Source organism: Symphalangus syndactylus, chromosome 3 (assembly GCF_028878055.3).
Source record: "Symphalangus syndactylus isolate Jambi chromosome 3, NHGRI_mSymSyn1-v2.1_pri, whole genome shotgun sequence".
Classification (NCBI taxonomy): Eukaryota; Metazoa; Chordata; class Mammalia; order Primates; family Hylobatidae; genus Symphalangus; species Symphalangus syndactylus.
In genome coordinates this window covers 13,692,261-13,712,933 of record NC_072425.2, presented here as the reverse complement: position 1 = coordinate 13,712,933, position 20,673 = coordinate 13,692,261, and the positions used below count along the sequence as shown (strand labels likewise).

The following is a 20,673-nucleotide window of genomic DNA, read 5'->3' as shown; positions in this document are numbered from 1 at the left end:
TATTTATTTATTCTTATTACAGTGACATTCACATGGCATACAAACACCCATTTTAGATGCAGTGGCTTTTAGCACATTCACAATGTTGTGCCACCTCCACCTCAGTCTAGTTTGAGAACATTCTTACCACCCCAACCCCATGCCCACTCAGCAGTCACTCCTCATTTCCACTCCCGAGGCCCTGGCAGCCTCCACTCTGGTCTCTGTCTCTGTAGATTTCCTTAGTCCAGCTCTTTTGCAGAAACGGAATCATGTAATACGTGCCGATGGTGTCAGGCTTCCTCCTGTTAGCATAATCTTTTCAGGGTTTCGCCTGCCTTGCGGCCTGGATCTATACTTCCTCCCTTTTTAAGGCTTGGTCATATTCCAGTGTGTGGATGAAGCACATTTTGTTTACCTACTCATCTGTCAAACCCAAATTCTTTCAGTGTATCTAGTCCTGTTGAGTGGCAGTGGGGAAGAAACTGATTTTCCATAAGTCAAGGTGGTGTCATAAACAGATTTGTGATTTTCACATCCACTTGCTGAGATAGAGCAGTGTTTCCTTCCTTCCTTCCTTCCTTCCTTCCTTCCTTCCTTCCTTCCTTCCTCTCCTTCCTTCCTTCCTTCCTTCCTTCCTTCCTTCCTTCCTTCTTTCTTTTCTTTTCTTTTCTTTCTTTTCTTTTCTTTCTTTTTAGATGGAGTCTTTATGCCACCCAGGCTGGAGTGCAGTGGCTTGATCTCGGCTCACTATAACCTCTGCCCCAGAGGTTCAAGCCATCCTCCTGCCTCAGCCTCCCTGAGTAGCTGGGATTATGGGCATGCACCACCACACCTAGCTAATTTTAAATAAATTTTTAGTAGAGACAGGGTTTCACCATGTTGGCCAGGCTGGTTTCGAACTCCTGACCTCAAGTGATCTGCCCACCTCAGCCTCTCAAAGTGCTGGGATTACAGGCGTGAGCCCCTGTGCCTGGCCAATGGAACATGTTCTGAAGAGATGTTCAGGTGTTCTCGTTCCTTTAATTCTAGTGTTTCAGTTTTCCTCCAGGCTTTTGTGGACAGGTATCTCTTGGGAGATATTCGGAGTTCAACTTTTGTATAATAACACAGATCAGGCCAGGCACGGTGGCTCACGCCTGTAATCTCAGCACTTTGGGAGGCCAAGGCGGGCGGATCACGAGGTCAGGAGATCGAGACCATCCTGGCTAACATGGTGAAACCCCGTCTCTACTAAAAAAATACAAAAAAATTAGCCGGGCGAGGTGGCGGGCGCCTGTAGTCCCAGCTACGCGAGAGGCTGAGGCAGGAGAATGGCGTGAACCCCCGGGGACGGAGCCTGCAGTGAGCCGAGATCGCGCCACTGCACTGCAGCCTGGGTGAAAGAGCGAGACTCCTTCTCAAAAAAATAAAAAATAAAAAAATAACACAGATCAGGTGCTCCTGGTGGACAGTGTGACCCAGAGTCAGGGATTTGGTGATGATTTGGGCACCCATATATGTTGGTTTGGTGCCCACTGAGCTGCCCCCAGGCCCTGCACCTGTGGAGCCAGCCGCCCAGCCTCTCCTTGTCTCTCTCCAGTTGCACCAGGAGGCCAGAGCTGCCCTGACCCAGGCTTCCTCGTCTGTCCAGGCTGCCACAGTGACTGTCATGGGAGCCAGAACCCTGCTGGCTGACCTGGAAGGTACGTGAGTCCAGCTGACCACTAGGCTCTGTGATGACAAATGCCCCTGACAGCCACTCAACTCTCGTCTCAGCCACGGCAGGCTTGCAGAGGACAGGAGTCTGATCTTGTGGGCTTAATTAAGCCAAGCAGAGTTTCCCTCCACCTCTCAGGATCCTGCCCCATCTCATACATCACTCACCTCGGAGTTGCCCACGTGGCTATCCCATACACCCCAGGTCATCAGAGCACATGCAGAGCCCCTCCAGACCAAGTGAGAGGAGACTCTGACATCGCTGGCTGTTCAACCAGGCCAAGTCCAAGTCCACTCTGGCCTGGGCTCCCATTAGTTATCTGGTACAAATATGGCTGTCCGGGTCCAGTGTTGAGTTGGGGCTATAGGAAGTGGATGGAGTTTCTCTTTAGAAGGAGCTGTGGGTTGATGCCAGTCCAGTGCCCCATTTTGCAGATGGGTAGGCTGAGGAAAGGAATTGCTATTCATCCCTGGGTCACAGCTAAGCTGGGAATAGAAGCCTGCAAGTATTACGATTCTACAAGTATCCAACTGCATGATGGGCCTCTGTGATATCCAATTTGCTCCAGAGAGAAGCCCCCTCACCCTTTGTTTGTGGCTCCTTATCCAACGGACTGGATAAGGCAGGAACACACTCTGAACCCCAGATGTCTCTTGGGGTCTGAGGCCAGAAGTCAGGCTTCTGCTGTTGTTCTGTGGCCTCCCTCCCCAACCCTGCCCACTGCCCGGAAGGGATGGAGCTCTAGCTGTGAACCCAGCCCCTCTGGGGCAGAGGATGGGCAGGTCAGCGCTCCTGGGCCCCAGCTTCCTGGTGGCTTGAAGTCCTAGTCACCCATCGTTTGGGGACTTCCTGTCGGAAAGGCGTGGCCGTGTGTGCTTAAGTATCTAGAGTCATATTTAGAAAAAGGTACATTCAATGACTTATAATGATGGAATGTTAGGATCTTAGAACATTAGAATTATAAGAGGTCTTAAGTCCTGGCAGTGGACTCATCCACCCTCAGCTTGCCTATCTCCAACAATGGGGGCTCACTACCTTACAAAGTTTTACCTTCTCATTGTCAGGTTCTGAGAATGAGAACATTCTTGTATGTAGTGGATGGAAATTTCCTTGCACTGCCCCCATAATCCACAGGAGGGCTAACCTCAAACCTCTAACCCCAGGCTCTTTTCCCCATTCTGATCCCATTTTAGAGACACCCTTTCTTACCACCAGCTTGGCTATGCTCAGTTGGTGTTCAGGACAAAAGGAAAATTCCCAAGGTGAACTGTGGAGCAGTCTTCCCCAGGGTGTGGCCGGGGGTCTCCTAGCCTATGATAGGCTCTGCCAAGAGAGGGTTTGTGTTCAAATAAGTTTAGGAACTGTCTCTTGCTGCAGCATCCTCTTGAGGTCTTTCAGAGAACACTTGAGAATATTAAAGGTTCTGAGAAGGCCTGTAATAAAGAAACCTGCTTCACTTTCAACTTAATTGACGCTTCCCCCTAACGTTTGTTAACACCGTGGAGAATTAGGGCTCCACAGAATACATGTTGAGAAACATCAATTGTGTGTACAAGGAGCAAAGCAGGTCTAATTTCTGGATGGAACAATTCTATAATATTATGCCCCCAAAGATTAGAAGGCTTCATTGATTTTAAAAATTGACTTTTACTTTATCCACTGTAATTAGTGCTTCTTTGTTTGTTTGTTTTTTTTGAGCTACAGTCTCGGTCTGTCGCCTAGGCTGGAGTACAGTGGCACGATCTCGGCTCACTGCAACCTCTGCCTCCTGGGTTCAAGCGATTCTCCTGCCTCAGCCTCCTGAGTAGCTGGGATTACAGGCGCCTGCCACCACACCTGGCATTTTTTTTTTTTTTTTTTTTTTTTTGTATTTTTAGTAGAGAGAGGGTTTCACCAGGTTGGACAGGCTGGTTTTGAACTCCTGACCTCTGGTGATCTACCTGTCTCCGCCTCCCAAAGTATTAGAATTACAGGCGTAAGCCACCCTGCCTGGCCTGTAATCAGTTCTTTTGATGATAAACTTCCTTTAGAATATTTTTTTGAGTTGGGGGTCTCACTGTGTCACCTAGGCTGGAGTGCAGTGATACAATCATAGCTCACTGTGGCCTCCAACTCCTGGCCTCAAGTGATCCTTCCACCTCAGTCTTGTGAGTAGCTAGGTCTATAGGTGTGTGCCACCATGCCCAGCTCAGCTTTTGTCTTTTTGTAGAGATGAGGTCTCACTATGTTTCTTAGGCTGGTTTTGAACTCCTGGCCTGATCTCCTGCTTCAGCCTCCAGAGTAGCTGGAATTACAGGAATGAGCCACTGCACCTGACTAAATTTCCCTTAGAATTTTATCTGAAAGGAAAGGAAATAGTCTCTTCGTTTACCAAGAAATAAACTACTTCTTATTGGATAATGAAATCTATGGGAATTCTAACATTTCCTCTGGGTGTGGTGGCTCACACCCATAATCCCAGCACTTTGGGAAGCCAAGGTGGGTGGATCACTTGAAGCCAGGAATTTGAGATCAGCCTGGCCAACATGGTGAAACTCCATCTCTACTAAAAAAAAAAATAATAATCAGCCGTGTATGGTGGTGTGCGCTTGTAATCTCAGCTACTCAGGAGGCTGAGGCAGGAAAATTGCTTAAACCCGTGAGGCGGAGGTTGCAGTGAGCTGAGATCTCTCCACTGCACTCCAGCCTGGGCGACAGAGTGAGACCTTGTCTCAAAAAAAAAAAAAAAAAGAGAATTGTAACATTTCCCTTTTTGTCTTGATTGCTTGAAAGCTCAGCGGTCAATCAAACATTTGGTTTCTGCAATGTCATTATCGAGATTTTCTGGTACTTCTCCCTCTCTGTCCTTCCTCCTCCCTCCAGTTACATCAGACTCTTGGTTTTCCATGGTAAGGATCCATTTGTTGATTTACCCATCACTATACACTGCCTCAAAGCATTGTTTAGACATAGGCGGTACATGAAAATGCTGAGCTGAGCAGACTGACCCATGGACTGTGCTAGCCCCCACCACTGGCCCCAGCATTGACCACCATGTAATTCCTTGACTTTAATAGACATCCTAATAGAATGAATACTCATCTCAAAATTCCCCAAGCAGTATGTCTGTGTCTCGCTTGCTTTTGTTTTCTCCTGGATAAGCCTGAGAAGGTGATACGCAGGTTGCATGCACCTCAAACCTCCACTCGTTGTCCAAGGGTCTGTGGTCAGCCAGGCAGCTCTGCCAGCGGCTGCCTGGGAGGCACTGGAGGCGTGACCCCAGTTCCCCTGACCCAGCCTCAGCCGGGTTTGCAGGAATGAAGCTGCAGTTTCCCCGGCCCAAGGACCAGGCGGCATTGCAGAGAAAGGCAGACTCCGTCAGCGACAGACTCCTTGCAGACATGAGAAAGAAGACCAAGCAGGTGGAGAGGATGCTGGGAAATGCGGCCTCCCTTTCCTCCAGTGCCAAGAAGAAGGGCAGAGAAGCAGAGGTGTTGGCCAAGGATAGTGCCAAGGTCAGGGCAGTGGCTGTGACAACAGTGGCCTCCTGCCTCCCGGGGGGACCTCCCTTCCGTGGGCCCCTTCTCGACATCCATGCTGACTACTCCGCACTCACTCACTGCTCAGTGGGCCCAGGCATTTAGCTCAGGGACTTCACGGGGGTGAGCCTGCGGGTTCCTCACGAAATAGGTGTCATTGCTGTCCACATTGTACAGGTGAGAACGCTGAAGTGCGGCCAGGCTCATGAACTTAACCAGGACTTACACCTGGGTCTGCTGGCTTTCCTGCCTAAACTTCTAGGTTTTTCTTTTCTTTTTTGTTATTTTGAAGTTTGCATTTATTTATTTTACCTGCCTTTTTGTTTTTAATTTTTTTCTTAATTTTTTGAGACAGAGTCTTTTTTTTTTTTTAGATGGAGTCTCGCTCTGTCGCCCAGGTTGGAGTGCAGTGGCGCAATCTCGGCTCACTGCAAGCTCCGCCTCCTGGGTTCACGCCATTCTCCTGCCTCAGCCTCTCCGAGTAGCTGGGACTACAGGCGCCCGCCACCACGCCCAGCTAATTTTTTTTTGTATTTTTAGTAGAGATGGGGTTTCACTGTGGTCTCGATCTCCTGACCTCGTGATCCGCCCGCCTCGGCCTCCCAAATTGCTGGGATTACAAGCATGAGCCACCGCGCCCGGCGAGACAGATTCTTACTCTGTGGCCCAGGCTGGAGTGCAGTGGTGCAGTCTCAGCTCACTGCAATCTCCGCCTCCTGGGTTCAAGTGATTCTCCTGCCTCAGATTCCAGAGTGGCTGGGATTATAGGCTTGTTCCACCATACCTGGCTAATTTTTGTACTTTTAGTAGAGCGGGGTTTCACCATGTTGTCCAGGCTGGTCTCGAACTTCTGATCTCAGATGATCCACCTGCCTTGGCCTCCCAAAGTGCTGGGATTACAGGCGTTAGCCACTGCACTCAGCTTAAGTTTTTGTTTGTTTGTTTGTTTGTTTTTGTTTGTTTTTAGAGACAGGGTCTCTGTCACCCAGGCTGGCGTACACAGCTCACTGCAGCCTCAAGGGCTTAAGTGATTTTCCTGCCTCAGCCTCCTGAGTAACTGGGACTACAGGTGTGTGCCACTGTGCCTGGCTAACTTTTTTTTTCTTTTTTTTTTTAGAGATGAGGAGTCTCGGCCAGGTGTGGTGGCTAACTCCTGTAATCCCAGCACTTTGGGAGGCCCAGGCAGGCAGATCACTTGAGGTCAGGAGTTCAACACCAGCCTGGCCAACATGGTGAAACCCTGTCTCTACTAAAAATACAAAAAAATTAGCCGGACGTGGTGGCGCGCACCTGTAGTCCCAACTACTCCAGAGGCTGAGACACAAGAATTGCTTGAACCTGGGAAGTGGAGGTTGCAGTGAGCCAGACTGCACCACTGCACTCCAGCCTGAGCAACAGAGTGAGAGTCTGCCTCAAAAAAAAAAACAAAAAAACTGGGGTCTCACTGTGTTGCCCAGGCTGGTCTTGAACCTCTGGCCTCAAGCAAGCCTCCTGCCTCAGCCTCCCAATGTGTTGGGACCATAGGCATGAGCCACCACACCCAGCCCTGGCTGATTTTAACTAGGCTTTTTAAAAATTGGTGCCAATTTCTAATCAGTGCATATCTCCCCACCTCTGTTGCTGGTTCTGTTGCTCACACACCAAGGAAACTGTCTTTATGGTGCCTGGGAAAAGTGCTGGATTTGAGTAGGGGTCCCTGGACTTGATCTCTTGTCATGCCCCTCGGGCTTCGGCCAGCCCCTCCTCCCCTCTGTGCCTCTGTTTCCTCATCTGTAAAATACTTAGAATTGCTCCTCCTGAAACGGGTGGTATCCAGTAGTCTACACTGTGCCCAGCACTTAGCCTGCATTCAGTACGTATTTGTTGCATGCATGCGTGAATGAATGATCTGCCTGGTACAGACGACTGCTTGGGATTATTGCCATAAGAGCTATTTACCTCCAAAAGGACTTACTGCACTCACTTCTTCTCCCTGCCACTGCCACCCATCCCATAGCTTGCCAAGGCCTTGCTGAGGGAGGGGAAACAGGCGCAGCGCCGTGCCAGCCGGCTCACTAGCCAGACACAAGCCACGCTCCAACAGGCGTCCTGGCAGTTGCTGGCGTCTGAAGCACGCAGACAGGAGCTGGAGGAAGCTGAGCGGGTACGTGTGCCAGGGCCCCCACCCTATCACCTTCTGCCCCTGGCAGCCCGGGTGGGGGTGCCATTCAAGCTGTTTCTGCCTCCTGCCGCTGGAAGGTGGGTGCTGGGCTGAGCGAGATGGAGCAGCAGATCCGGGAATCACGCATCTCACTGGAGAAGGACATCGAGGCCTTGTCAGAGCTGCTTGCCAGGCTGGGTAAGGAGGCCCCAAGACTAGGCCCTGAACCCCTGGGTCCCTGGGGCACCTCTAGGATCTTCCTGTGAGCTCCAGTCCTGGGGAAGATTTCCTCCGTGTCCTCATCGCCATGCTTCCCGCATCCCCATCTTTGTGGTCAATCACAAGCATTTATAACCACGCCCAGGCCCCTGTGCCATGTGAGACAGGGTTGGCATCTAGAAGTGAGTTCACTTTGAGTAACTCTTTGTGCCTCCAGGGCCCTCTATTCTTGGGGGCAGGGCAGGGGGCACACAGAAAACTCACCATTGGCAAGAACACCCACAGGCACCAGGTGAGCAGGTCAGCCCTCAGGAGCTGAGGGTTCAGGAGAAGAAGAAAGACTGTCATGGCTGAAAGTGTGGCATCAGGTGCTCGTCTGGGATCAGACCAAGATTCAAGTCTGGCTCTGTCCTTTCTTTTTTTTTTTTTTTTTTTTTTTTTGAGATGGAGTCTCGCTCTGTCGCCCAGGCTGGAGTGCAGTGGCGCGATCTCCACTCGCTGCAAGCTCCGCCTCCCGGGTTCACACCATTCTCCTGCCTCAGCCTCTCCAAGTAGCTGGCACTACAGGCGCCCGCCACCACGTCCGGCTAATTTTTTTGTACTTTTAGTAGAGACGGGGTTTCACCGTGGTCTCGATCTCCTGACCTTGTGATCCGCCCGCCTCGGCCTCCCAAAGTGCTGGGATTACAAGCGTGAGCCACCGCGCCCGGCCTGGCTCTGTCCTTTCTTTGGCCATTAGACCTTGGGCAAGTCACTCCACCTCTCTGAGCCTCAGATCCCCCATCTGGAAAATGGGAGTAACAGTGGGGTGGTTTAGAAAGCGCCACGGTGCGTGGTGTATTTTGAGAGTGAGTAAACAGCAGCTCGTAGGAAGGAGGTCAGATTCAAGATGGGCCTTAGCAAGGAGGCATTTGGATGAAGGGAATAGCACCTCCCAAGGCACGAAGGTCCTAGAGGCCCAGTGTTGTGGGAAGGCTCAGGAGACAGCAGACAGGGCAGTTGGGCTGAAAAGAACAGCATGTATTTTTTCAAATTGTAAAAGACACATAATATTTTCCATCTTAACCATTTTGAAGTGTACAGTTCACAGCATTAAGTATATTAATTGTTGTGTGATCATCACCACTACCCATCTCTAGAACACTTTCATCATCTTCAACTGAAGCTCTGTCCTCCTGAAACACTAACCCCCCATTTCCCTCCCCCAGCCCCTGGCAGCCATCATTCTACTTTCTGTCTCTATGAATTTGACTACTCTGGGCCAGGCACGGTGGCTCATGCCTGTAATCCCAGCACTTTGAGAGGCCAACGCGGGCAGATCATTTGAGGTCAGGAGTTTGAGACCAGCCTGACCAACATGGTGAAACCCTGCCTCTTCTAAAGATATAAAAAAAAGGCTGGGTGCGGTGGCTCACGCCTGTAATCCCAGCACTTTGGGAGGCCAAGGTGGGTGGATCACGAGGTCAGGAGATTGAGACCATCCTGGCTAACACGGTGAAACCCCGTCTGTACTAAAAAAAAATACAAAAAATTAGCTGGGCTTGGTGGCGGGCGCCTGTAGTCCCAGCTACTCGGGGGGCTGAGGCAGGAGAATGGTGTGAACCCAGCAGGCAGAGCTTGCAGTGAGCCCAGATCACGCCACTGCACTCCAGCCTGGGCAACAGAGCGAGACTCTGTCTCTAAAAAAAAAAAAAAAAAAAAAAAAAGATACGAAAAAAATTAGCCGGGCATGATGGCACATGCCTGTAATCTCAGCTACACAGGAGGCTGAGGCAGGAGAATCGCTTGAACCTGGGAGACGGAGGTTGCAGTGAGCCAGGATCACACCACTGCACTCCAGCCTGGGAGAGGGTGAGACTCCGTCTCAAAAAAAGAATTTGCTCAGAATCATAGGTTGGGGCCGGGCGCGGTGGCTCACGCCTGTAATCCTAGCACTTTGGGAGGCCGAGGTGGGTGGATCACGAGATCAGGAGATTGAGACCATCCTGGCAAACATGGTGAAACCCCGTCTCTACTAAAAATACAAAAAATTAGCCGGGCATGGTGGCAGGTGCCTCTAGTCCCAGCTACTCGGCAGGCTGAGGCAGGAGAATGGCGTGAACCCGGGAGGTGGAGCTTGCAGTGAGCCGAGATCCCACCACTGCACTCCAGCCTGGGCGACAGAGCGAGACTCCATCTCAAAAAAAAAAAAAAAGAATCATAGGTGGGAATTGGACAATGAGAACACTCAGACACAGGGTGGGGAACATCAGACACCAGAGCCTGTCGTGGGGTAGGGGGTGGGGGGAGGGATAGCATCAGGAGAAATACCTAATGTAAATGACCAGTTAATGGATGCAGCACACCAACATGGCACATGTATACATATGTAACAAACCTGCACGTTGTGCACATGTGCCCTAGAACTTCAAGTTTAATTAAAAAAAAAGAATTTGACTACTCTGGGGACCTCATATAACTGGAATCATACAGTGTTTGTACTTTTAAATTTTTTTTAGAGACAGGATCTTGCTCTGTTGCCCAGGCTGGAGTGCAGTGGTGCAATCGTGGCTCACTGCAGCTTCAAACTCCTGGGCTCAAGAGATTCTTCCACTTCAGCCTTCCAAGTAGCTGGGACCACAGGCACGCACCACCACACCCAGCTAATTTTTTTTTTTAATTGAGACAAAAAAATGTATACCCTATGTTGCCCAGGCTGGTCTCAAACTCCTGGGCTCAAGTGATCCTCCTGCCTTGGCCTCCCAAAGTGCTGGGATCACAAGCGTGAGCCACCGTGCCCAGCCTTATTTGTCCTCTTTTGACTGACTTATTTCACTTAGCAGAAAGTCATCAAGATTCACCCGTGTGGCAGCATGCATTTTCAATTTTCATTCGTAGTAAGAGGAGAGAGAATTGCCACACTCTGCACGTTGTCTGGACACCAGGCCCACACTAAGCTATTCACACACGTGATCTTACAGAATTCTCATACTCACTCTTCGATGCAAGGACAGTTATTCTTTTGCCATTTTGCAGATGAGGAAACTGAGGCATGGGGAGTTTATTTTTATTTTTTATTTATTTTTGTTTTTTTGTAGAGACAGCGTCTCGTTATGTTAACCAAGCTGGTGTTGAACTCCTGGCCTCAAGGGATGGTCCCACCTCATGTTCCCAAAGTGCTGGGATTACGGGAGAGAGCCACCATACCCAGCTTAGCACAGAGTTTAGATAATGTGCCCAGGGTCCCACAGCCAGTCGGTGGGGAAGCTGTGGCTCACCTGCGGGTCCAAATGACTCAGAGTGCGTGCAGTTAACACTAGTCGACACCTAAGGCCCTGTCATAGAGCAGACATTCTCTTCAGCCATTCCTGTGTTGTCATTGTCATTCATTCACTTGTCACACTCTGTGTTGGCCTTGTGCTTGGCCTGGGGATGCAGAATGAACAGCGCACGCCTGGCCCCTGCTCCGGGAGCCCTTGGCAGCCTGGACAGGTAGAGTGGGGACTGTAATCCATTTCTGAATCTCTTCGAAGACCAGGCTGTTTGGATTTTGCTGTGGGCTGTGGGGCCTCTTGAGGTCCTCCCAGGTGAGCAGGGCCTCGGCTCCCCTCTGCCTTCTCTTGCACCCTGGCTCAGTGCTTGCAGCCGCTTGCCCAGGAAATCCAGGGCCTCGGGGATCCCTGGGGCCCAGTGGAATCCTGTGGGGTTAGAAGCAGCCACTTGGGGCTGGGCGCGGTGGCTCATGCCTGCAATCCCAGCACTTTGGGAGGCCAAGGCGGGCCGATCACTGGAGGTTAGGAGGTTGAGACCAGCCTGACCAACATGGTGAAGCCCTGTCTCTACTAAAAATACAAAAATTAGGCCAGGTGCAGTGGCTCACACCTGGGAGGCTGAGGCGGGTGGATCACCTGAGGTCAGGAGTTTGAGACCAGCCTGGCCAACATGGTGAAACCCTATCTCTACTAAAAATACAAAAGATTAGCCGAACATGGTGGCAGGCGCCTGTAATCCCAGATTCTCAGGAGGCTGAGGCAGGAGAATCGCTTGAACCTGAGGCCACAGTAAGCCAAGATTGTACCACTGCACTCCAGCCTGGACAACAGAATGAGACTCTGTCTCAATAAATAAATAAATGCATGCATACATACATACATACAAAAATTAGCTGGGCGTGGTGGTGTGGGCCTGTAATCCCAGCTACTCGGGAGGCTGAGGCAGGAGAATCACTTGAACCCAGGAGGTGGAGGTTGCAGTGAGCTGACATCATGCCACTGCATTCCAGCCTGGGTGACAGAGTGAGACTCCATCTCAAAAAAAAAAAAAAAAAGCCACTTGGGACTTACCTCCCCATTGCCATCACTCTCCCATCTGGCTGAGCTCCATCTTTCTGTTAAATGTTACACTTAGTGACAAGGTGACAAGGGCCAGATGGGAGAGAGGCAGCCTGAAGATTCTATTCCATCACCATTGCTGGCGGTTCTAATGTGAGCACCTGGCCCAAGGTTTAGGGTTGGGATTGGGGTTGGGGTTAGGGTTAGGGTTAGGGTCGATGCTTGGGGAGACACAGAGAAGTCCTTAACCCCAGGAAGTAGTGTGAAGACATGCAGGGGCCAGAACCAGGACCCCGCTGCCTGCCTTCCAGGCCTGCAGTCTCTGATCCAGCTGCCTCCCTGCCTCACTCTGAAGCCAGAGACCCTGTGGTTTACCCCAGTGACTGCCCACATCCAGGCCCACAGGCACCATCTGTAAATGTGTGCTGTCAGTGTATTGAGCCAGCATGTTTGAGCCGGCAAAAATCACAGGGGCCTCTCTCCCACACTGTTTTGTAAATGAGTAAACTAAGACTCAGAGAGGACTCACCCGAGGCCTTTATTTAACAATAATAGTAAAACCAACAAAAATGACATTTGTCAAGTGCCACCCAGGAGGATGTTCTAGAATCTGCCATGGGCCCGTTGGGATGCTATGGGTCCTCACTCACCTCCCCATCTTTCCCTGGTGGATGGTGGGCCATTGGAATCCGGGGAGGCCTGAGCTGGGGAGAGGCTCAGGGGCTGGGGGGTGCCCTGGGGCCTGCAGGGTTGCTGGCTCACAGTGAGGCTGTTTGTGCCCCACCACAGGGTCGCTGGACACCCATCAAGCCTCAGCCCAGGCCCTGAACGAGACTCAGTGGGCACTAGAACGCCTGAGGCTGCAGCTGGGCTCCCCGGGGGCCTTGCAGAGGAAACTCAGGCTGCTGGAGCAGGAATCTGAGCAGCAGGAGCTGCAGATCCAGGGCTTCGAGAGCGACCTTGCTGAGATCCGCGCCGACAAACAGAACCTGGAGGCCATTCTGCACAGCCTGCCCGAGAACTGTGCCAGCTGGCAGTGAGGGCTGCCCAGATCCCTGGCACACACTCCCCCACCTGCTGTTTACATGACCCAGGGTGTGCACACTACCCCACAGGTGTGCCCACACAGGCGTACCCCAGAGCCGGCTGCTGTGAACTCGCCCCTGCGTGAATAGTCACACTCCCTGCCGATTCTGCCTGTGGCTTCTTCCCTGCCAGCAGGACTGAGTGTGCGTACCCAGTTCACCCGGGCATCAGTGCACACTCTCACCCCTGCACATGCATAAACAGGCACACCCCAGTGTCAATAACATACACACGTGAGGGTGCATGTCTGTGTGTATGACCCACATGTGTTAAAGTCTAATCCATCCAGTCCACAGCTTACGGTCCACACACATTACAGTCCACAGCTGTTGTGAGAGCCACCTGTGTGCTGGGCACCCTCTGGATGTTGGGCAAGTTGTTACATGAGATGCCTTGGGGTGCTACATCCACTCACTCCAGACAGCAGGGAAGTCTCAGCAGATCTGCAGAGATCAAGGGGGTCAGCAACAGCCAAAGCTCCTAGTTCCAGAGCTGGCTGCCCTCTGTTTCACGGCAGCTCTCTGACCTATGTTGCTGCATGCACGCCCTACAGCTTGACACAGCCTGGGGCCAAGAAATGCAAGATCCTGGGAGGGTTCTCAGCAGCAGAATCTGAGGCCCAGAGACCCTGAGGCCATGGCCAGGCCTGCTAGTTTGGCTAGAGCAAGGTCCACTCCTGGTGGGGGTGTCATTGCCTTCACCGGATGCTTCCCTCTCAGGGTCCTGGGACTGCACCAGACGCCCCGAGGGAATGGCCTGCCCTGGCCTGTACCCACTTCAGCCTGTGATCTATCCAAAGAGCCAGGCCCAAAAATGCCTAGGTCAGGGGGCTCAGGCTACCAGGAGCACGCCTTTGTGCCCCCCAGCAACCCAGTTGACCTTTAATTGACGCTTTCCAAACCAGCCCTGCAGCACCACTTGCCATGCAGGAGGCCACAAGGGTGTGCAAGCCTGGCTGCCATTCCAGTCTGTCCTATCCGGGAATCGCCCTGTGGCCAGGCCTGCATGCCGGCCTCTGCCCAGGACTCCTCAGCATTTCCTCTTGGCATCCGTCCTCTTTCCCAGACCCTCTTCCAGCAGACGGCAAGGCCTCAGCATTGGGAAGACAGGCACCTCTGCAGGCCCAGCCCCCTCCCATGCTCCCCTGACGGGCAGGGGTAGGGCAGCAGCACAGACCAATTCCGTTGAACCTGGAAATAAAGGACCCTTTTACTGGGCAGGGTGGTGTGCCTCTCACCCTCCCCGGCTGGTAGGCAGCCAGGGCCCTGGTTGTGGGTATGCACATGACATACCTAGTAGGTGGCCAGCGTGTGGACCGGATGTTGGTAGGAAGGTGGCAAAAGCCGAGCTCGTGGCTGGGCCAGTACCTCCCATTAGAGGGCTTTGCTGGGGTCGTGTGATCACAGGTACCTACCCTCTCCTCTCAGGCACTTACCACGCAAAGCCTAGGAGCTGGGGAGTTGGAGGGGTGGGGTGCAGAGAGGCCTTCAGCTGACCTCTGGTTCAGGCTGGAGACAAACTCACATCCGAGGATGGTGAGCAGGGAGGGGCGCCATCCAGGAGGGGGAGGGTGTGGGTTGGGCCTTGAAGGGTGGGGAGGCAGAGGAGGAAGCATTCCAGGCAAGAGGGTGGACAACAGTCCGGGGCCCGCAGGGTTGGGGCTCTGCCAGCTTGCATCACTCCAGGAGCCCAGGTTGAATGGGGTGGGATGTTGGAGCTGCTCAGTCAGGGCTCTTGGCCGCAAGCCCCAAACCCCTCCTGAGGTGGTTTCAGCAGAAAAGTGGTGTTGGGAGGGTCACTTGGAACCCTGGGGTAAAAAAGGCTGCCAGGTGTTGGAGACAGCCTAGGGAGGGGAGCCTGAGGCTTCCGGGATAGGTTGGCTTCCCTCTTCCCCCCTCCCGCCTCTCTTCTTGGTCTCTGTCTCTGCTCTCCTCTCCTGTATCTGCTTCGTTCTTTTCTCTTTTTTTTTTTTTTTTGTTTTTTTGAGATGGAATCTCGCTCAGTCGCCGAGGCTGGAGTACAATGGCGTGATCTCGGCCCACTGTATCCTCCACCTCCCAGGTTTAAGCAATTCTCCTGCCTCAGCCTCCCGAGTAGCTGGGACTACAGGTGCTTGCCACTATGCCCATCTAATTTTTGTGTTTTTAGTAGAGACGGTTTCACCATGTTGGTCAGGCTGGTCTCAAACTCCTGACCTCAGATGATACACCTGCATTGGCCTCTCAAAGTTCTGGAATTTCAGGCATGAGCCACTGCGCCCAGTCCGTTCTTTTCTCTTTGCAGAGTGGCTTTGTTTTTCTTGTGCCTGATAGGAGAGGACACCCACCCCTACCGCCATCCCTCATAATGGCCCCAGGTGTACATGTCATCAGGTCTAGTGCTTGCAAGAGACAAGCTGGTGACTGTGTCCTGATTCCAGCTTCTCAGCTTAGGTGAAGTCCCCACAACCCCTGTTCAGGATAATGAGGATCTCTGGATCCAAGGCCACATAATGGATGACCGGTGCCACCCCCCAACCTAATGGGAGACGGTATTCAGAGAAGAGGTGTGCTCCTCCACAGAAAACTGTAAAATCAAGGCTACAGTGGGGGATTGACATGATTAAGCGGAGCTAGGAGTGACTTGGTCCCTAGATGTCTGGGCAGAGGTGGAGAGGCCGAAGATGGGGGAGCTGCTGCTGCACAGTGAGTTTGGTGATTGGCATCTGGTGTAAGTGATGTTGAGAAGATAGGGTTCTTCCAAGACCTCTGGGATAGGGTCTGATGTCCCCCTCCCGCCTCCCTCCAGTTTCTCAGCCGGCGGCACACAGTCGTCCTGGTGCTTGCTCTTGGCATTCAGCCTTTATCCACTCAAGCCGTGGGATCCAGCAAAGCTCAGTCCCAGCATCCCCTGACGGGTGGAGAACTCGGGCCTGACATGTTGTGACTCATGCAGTCTGATCATGCCTGGTGCATGTGCTGATCTATTCTCTGGCCCCAGAGGTGGGGCCACTGCCGGGCGGAATGCGGCAGCTGTTGAACATCTGGCTAGCAATGCAGTCCAGCAGCTGAGCAGAAGGTGGGGTGGCCCCTGCCCTGTAGGATGGCTGACTGGGGCCAACCAGCCCAACCGGCTGGGGCAATAGGCTGTTGGAGCCTGGAGTGGGAAGTGCATTATGAGGGCTCTGTCCTAAGTCAGCGCCCATCCACCAAGGGTGGTAACGCTAAGCTTTTACTCTCTGCTTAAACCATCCAGCAAGTCATCAAAGTTACAAAAGCCCCTGCTTAGTGCATTCTGGGTTACTTCATTGTGAACATCAGGGGACTGAAGCCCACCCAGGTCAAGTGCCTCGCCCAAGGTCATGCAGCTTGGCCAAATCCAAACCCTTAGGTGAGTGGACAGAGGAGCGTCAGCTAGGAGAGGTAGGCGCTGGTCTTACTGGGGAGGAGGGGCCTGCCCCCTGGACTGCTGCCCTGACCTCAGCCCCATCCCATTCTGCCTAGCTCCTTGCTGGGCACTTCCCTCCCCAGGGACAGCCACAGAAAAAGAGATGATCTCGGCTAGGCGTGGTGGCTCACGCCTGTAATCCCAGCGCTTTGGGAGGCCGAGGCAGGTGGATCACCTTAGGTCAGGAGTTCGAGACAAGCCTGGCCAACATGGTGAAACCCCGTGTCTACTAAAAATACAAACATTAGCTGGGCGTGTGCCAACATTAGCTTTGCTGGGTGGTGTGTGCCTGTAGTCCCAGCTACTTGGGAGGCTGAGGCAGGAGAATCACTTGAACGTGGAGGCGAAGGTTGCAGTGGGCCGAGATCAAGTCGCTGCACTCCAGCTCTGGGCAACAGAGCAAGCCTCTGCCTCGAAAAAAATAAATAAATAAGAAAGATGATCTCAGGGTCCCAACCCTAGGAGTCAGACGACGGCGGGGCCATTCCTAGTGCTGTTTGCCCCTGACAGCGCCTGTCTATGCCTGTGGCCCAGCATCATTACGAAGAGTGCTCCCTTGACTCTGGCTGTCCTGATTTGGACACTAGACTTCATGGTCACCCTGGCGACAGGTACCCTATCCTGCACCCTGAGCTCCGCTCTTCCTGGAGTCATGGGCTTGTCTCTCCTTCTGGTGGCCTTGCGCCCCAGCTCCAGCTTCCTGACTTTTCTCTTCTGGAAATGGGAATGCCAAGTCCTATTTCATGGAGTTTTGAGAATGAAATGACAGGTGTACGGTGCAAAGTGCCTGTGAGTGCCCAAGAAATCACTTTTATTAACAAGACACGAATTCATTCCAGTTGATTTGACGGGCCACTGTTGTCACAGCAGCCGCACTGCCCCAAAGGCAGCAGTCATGTTTGAGCGCCGACTCCCCGACGACGGCACTTGGTCCTCACAACCACCCCATGGAGTTCATGCTAAGATCCTCGCATTTCATTTCTGTGGCAGGGACTTGCTGAGGTCCGGGGAGGGGCAGAGAGGAGGGGTGAGGCCGCCCCGCGCTTTGCACTTTCCGCGTCCTCCAGCAGAGGGGTCGGCCGGCGGGCTCAGCGTCCCGCATAATAGCCGCTTTGAAGCCCGCGGAGCGGGAGGCGGGAGGGGAGGGGAGAGGCGGGAGGGGAGGGGAGAGGCGGGAGGGGAGAGGAGGGGAGAGGCGCGAGGGAGGGAGGGGCCGGCAGCGGAGGGAGGGGTGTGTCGGCCGCCCGCGCCGTCCCTCCGCCCCTCGGTCCCGCGGCCACACGCAGCCAGCCGGAGCTCGGACCAGGCGCCTGTGCCTCCTCCTCGTCCCTCGCCGCGTCCGCGAAGCCTGGAGCCGGCGGGAGCCCCGCGCTCGCTATGTCGGGCGCGCTTAGCAACAGGTTTCAAGGTAGGCGCCGCCGTCCCCGGGCCGCCACCTGTGCGCTCGGGGCGGACCGCGGGGTCCACCGCGCGCGGGAAGCGGGCGGGGACGGGGGCGCGTGGCCCGGAGAGGACCCCGCTTCCCAGGCCGCCTCTTTGTCTCCTCCAGGAGGGAAGGCGTTCGGCTTGCTCAAAGCCCGGCAGGAGAGGAGGCTGGCCGAGATCAACCGGGTAAGCCCCGCGCCCAGGGCAGCACGCGAGTCCCGAGCCGCGCGCTGCGCGGGTGCCACCTCCGTCAGCGAGGCCGTGCCCGCCTCCAGATCTACCCTCTTCCTTCCCTTCCCCCGGGCTTCCCTCAGGTGCCTCCCTCCGCCCCCAGCCCCGTCGCCTCCAGGTAGGTCCGCCTCCGCCTCCCGCCTCCGGTCCCGGTGTCTCGGGTTGCAAGTTGTTATTCTTGCAACAGGGGACTGGGGAGGTGGGGCCGGGTCAGGAGCTCGGATGCCAGCCGGCTCGTGGCTCCCCGCAAGCCCGCTTGGGAACAGCCCAAGGATTTGGCGCGAGAAGGGCCCCAGGCCAGTGATCTCTCCAGCTCAGAACACAGGCTCCGGGTCATTTGCTGGTCTGTCGCCCAGGCTGGAGTGCAGTGGCCCAATCTCAGCTCATTGCAGCCTCCACCTTTGGGATTCAAACGGTCCTCCCTCCTCATCCTCCCGAGTAGCTGGGACTACAGGCCTGTGCCCCTACGCCTGGCCTTAGCTATTGTTGTTATAAGGGATTCAAAAGTACAAACAGAAGACTGATAGGCTTCCCTGTTGTCTCCCGCCTCCCGGCTCCTTCAAACACACCACTCCTCTTCACTCCAACTTTCAGGAAAGGTTGCCCTAAGGGACTCCATGCTTTTCTTGCTGGTCCTGGTGGATTTCTTGAAAGAAATCCTTCCTGTTGTTGCCAGGCATCCAGTGAGAGCTCCATAAATTTGCGTAGATTCTAGAAGATAAGGAACGATACCAGGACCTGTCTGGGTTGGCCAAAGCTCAAAGGCAGCACAGCCAGTGGCTTTAAAGTTCGGCAAGACCTGGGCTCAGATCCGGCCTCCACTGTGTGCCAGCTCTGTGGTCCTCAGCAAAGGGCCTCTCATCTCCAAGCAGGGCATTGTGCAGGCTCAGAGAGGGAAGGCACGTCGCCTGCATGGCCCAGCACCCAGCATTCAGGAAGCACTCACAGAACTAGCATTATTTCCTGAGGTGGATGTCTCCCAGTTTCCTTCTTAACTGGTGGCAGAGGCACGCCTGCTGAAACAAGGCTGGGCATTCCCCCTGCGGGCTCCTCTGGTCCCCTGGACACCCAGGGTCTAAGCCCAGCTGAGAGTCTGGAAGTGGGCCGCTGGTGAGGTCCCCAGAGCCCGCGAAGGCTGTGGTAGGCGGGTCCGAGCCTGGGGGCCGGTTGTGGTATTGCCTCTTGCCAGCAGTGTGCAGCCTTGATTCCCCCTTGGTTTTCTTGGACTGCTTGGATGTAGGCAGCCTGTCTGTTTTCCATCCACTGGCTACAGGACTCCCATTCGGTCCCCAGCTACAGGGCTTTGGGGACCTCAGGGTTCCCCCTCCAGGTAAGCTCCGGCCTCCTCACCGCCACCCTCACCCTGCTTCCTGGGGGCATCTTGAGCACAGCTGGAAGGTTGCCTGGACATCTGGCTGGCGTGCTCGGGGGTCTCGGATCCCTGCTGGGCTCCTTCCCAGTTCAGCCCGGGGCTTGGCTGCTCTAGCCGTCTGGACAGAAGCCTGGGACCCCGACCTCATATAGCTCCCTGGGTCACTTGGCCAGGCGGGTTCTGAGCTGGGTGGATCCACCCACAGCCAGCAGGACCCTGAGCCACAGGCAGCTGGAGATGGGGGTGAGATGACTGTGGTGGGCCAACCTCGCCCTTGGGGAGGTGGGTAGAGGGTGGGGGGCGGCTCCAGGGTTGTTTTGAGAAGCTGACTAGCTTGACTTAGAAAGAGGAGGGACTTACAGCTATCAGGGGCTGATCTGGGCAGCACTGGGACGAGGGAAAGTGAGCAGGAAGGAGCTGTGGTCTAACCACCTCAGGACAGTGCCCAGAGAGGGCAAGCAGCTGACCCAAGGCCACACAGAAGCCAGTGACAGAGCTTGCAGCCCAGCGTCCTTCCCCTGCCAAGATGCTGTACTGAGGCCCACCGCTGTAGGGCTGCTGAGGCCCAGGATCTGGGGCCCTGTAGGAAGGAGGCACCAGGATCACACGGGAAGCTTGAGCTGCTTCACCACAGTGAAGCAGGGTGGCCCCACCAGTTTAGTCATGAGGTACCCGCAAGCACTGATCTGTGACTCTGGGCAAGCCACTCACCTCTCTGAGCCTCCTTCTCCAAAAAGATAATGGTTGTGATTTTTTCAATGAGGCAATCTATGTAAAGCACCCAGGAGAGCTGGCTGCGGTCCTGATAGTTATCAGGACAGTTTCTTTGTTCATGGCCTCAAGGTGCAGGGAGTGGAAGATACTCCGCCCTGGCTCATGCTGGTTGCTCAGCCCAGCAGAACCTCGTCTTCCCCAGCCTGAAATGGGAGCAGGGATCTCTGCTGCCTCTGGAGTCCCTGCAACAATTAACCGATGGAAGTGGATGGAAGCTCTTTGCAGACTGTGGGGGAGTCGCTCCGTGTGAGAGTCTGAATTGGTTCACCCATGGCCATGGGGGCAGTGGAGAGACCCTGAGCTAGGTGGATTTTAGGCGGAATTGTGCTGGCAGCCCGGACTGCCTTCCTTTGGGGTGCAGCTTCACTGCCCCACTGGAGTATGGATTCTGGGGGCCTGGGCTAAGCCCAGGATTCACTGCCAGAGTTGCTGCTTCTGTGCCAGGCAGCTTGGGCACTGCCATGGCTGCTGCCTGGGGCATAGACCAGCTTGGC

At 54.1% G+C, this 20,673-nt stretch overlaps 2 protein-coding genes across 5 annotated transcripts in view; both read left to right on the top strand.

Annotated features, from left to right (window-relative positions):
• LAMC3 (laminin subunit gamma 3) overlaps positions 1 to 14,168 on the top strand; it is an 80,527-nt gene extending 66,359 nt beyond the window's left edge. For 2 of the 3 annotated variants that reach the window (XM_055270645.2, XM_055270642.2), the window contains exons 24-28: positions 1,562 to 1,664; positions 4,955 to 5,172; positions 7,193 to 7,339; positions 7,435 to 7,534; positions 12,655 to 14,168. In XM_055270645.2, coding sequence (XP_055126620.1) covers positions 1,562 to 1,664; positions 4,955 to 5,172; positions 7,193 to 7,339; positions 7,435 to 7,534; positions 12,655 to 12,905 — 819 coding nt within the window. In that variant the 3' untranslated portion in view covers positions 12,906 to 14,168. The remainder of the gene's footprint in view (positions 1 to 1,561; positions 1,665 to 4,954; positions 5,173 to 7,192; positions 7,340 to 7,434; positions 7,535 to 12,654) is intronic. The other variant, XM_055270643.2, reaches the window with a different exon arrangement.
• Positions 14,169 to 17,597: 3,429 nt separating this feature from the next.
• The window catches only part of AIF1L (allograft inflammatory factor 1 like), a 26,808-nt gene continuing 23,732 nt past the window's right edge, over positions 17,598 to 20,673 (top strand). The window contains exons 1-2 of one of the 2 annotated variants that reach the window (XM_055270676.2): positions 17,598 to 17,785; positions 17,927 to 17,988. In XM_055270676.2, the coding sequence (XP_055126651.1) occupies positions 17,755 to 17,785; positions 17,927 to 17,988 (93 nt within the window). In that variant the 5' untranslated portion in view covers positions 17,598 to 17,754. The remainder of the gene's footprint in view (positions 17,786 to 17,926; positions 17,989 to 20,673) is intronic. The other variant, XM_055270677.2, reaches the window with a different exon arrangement.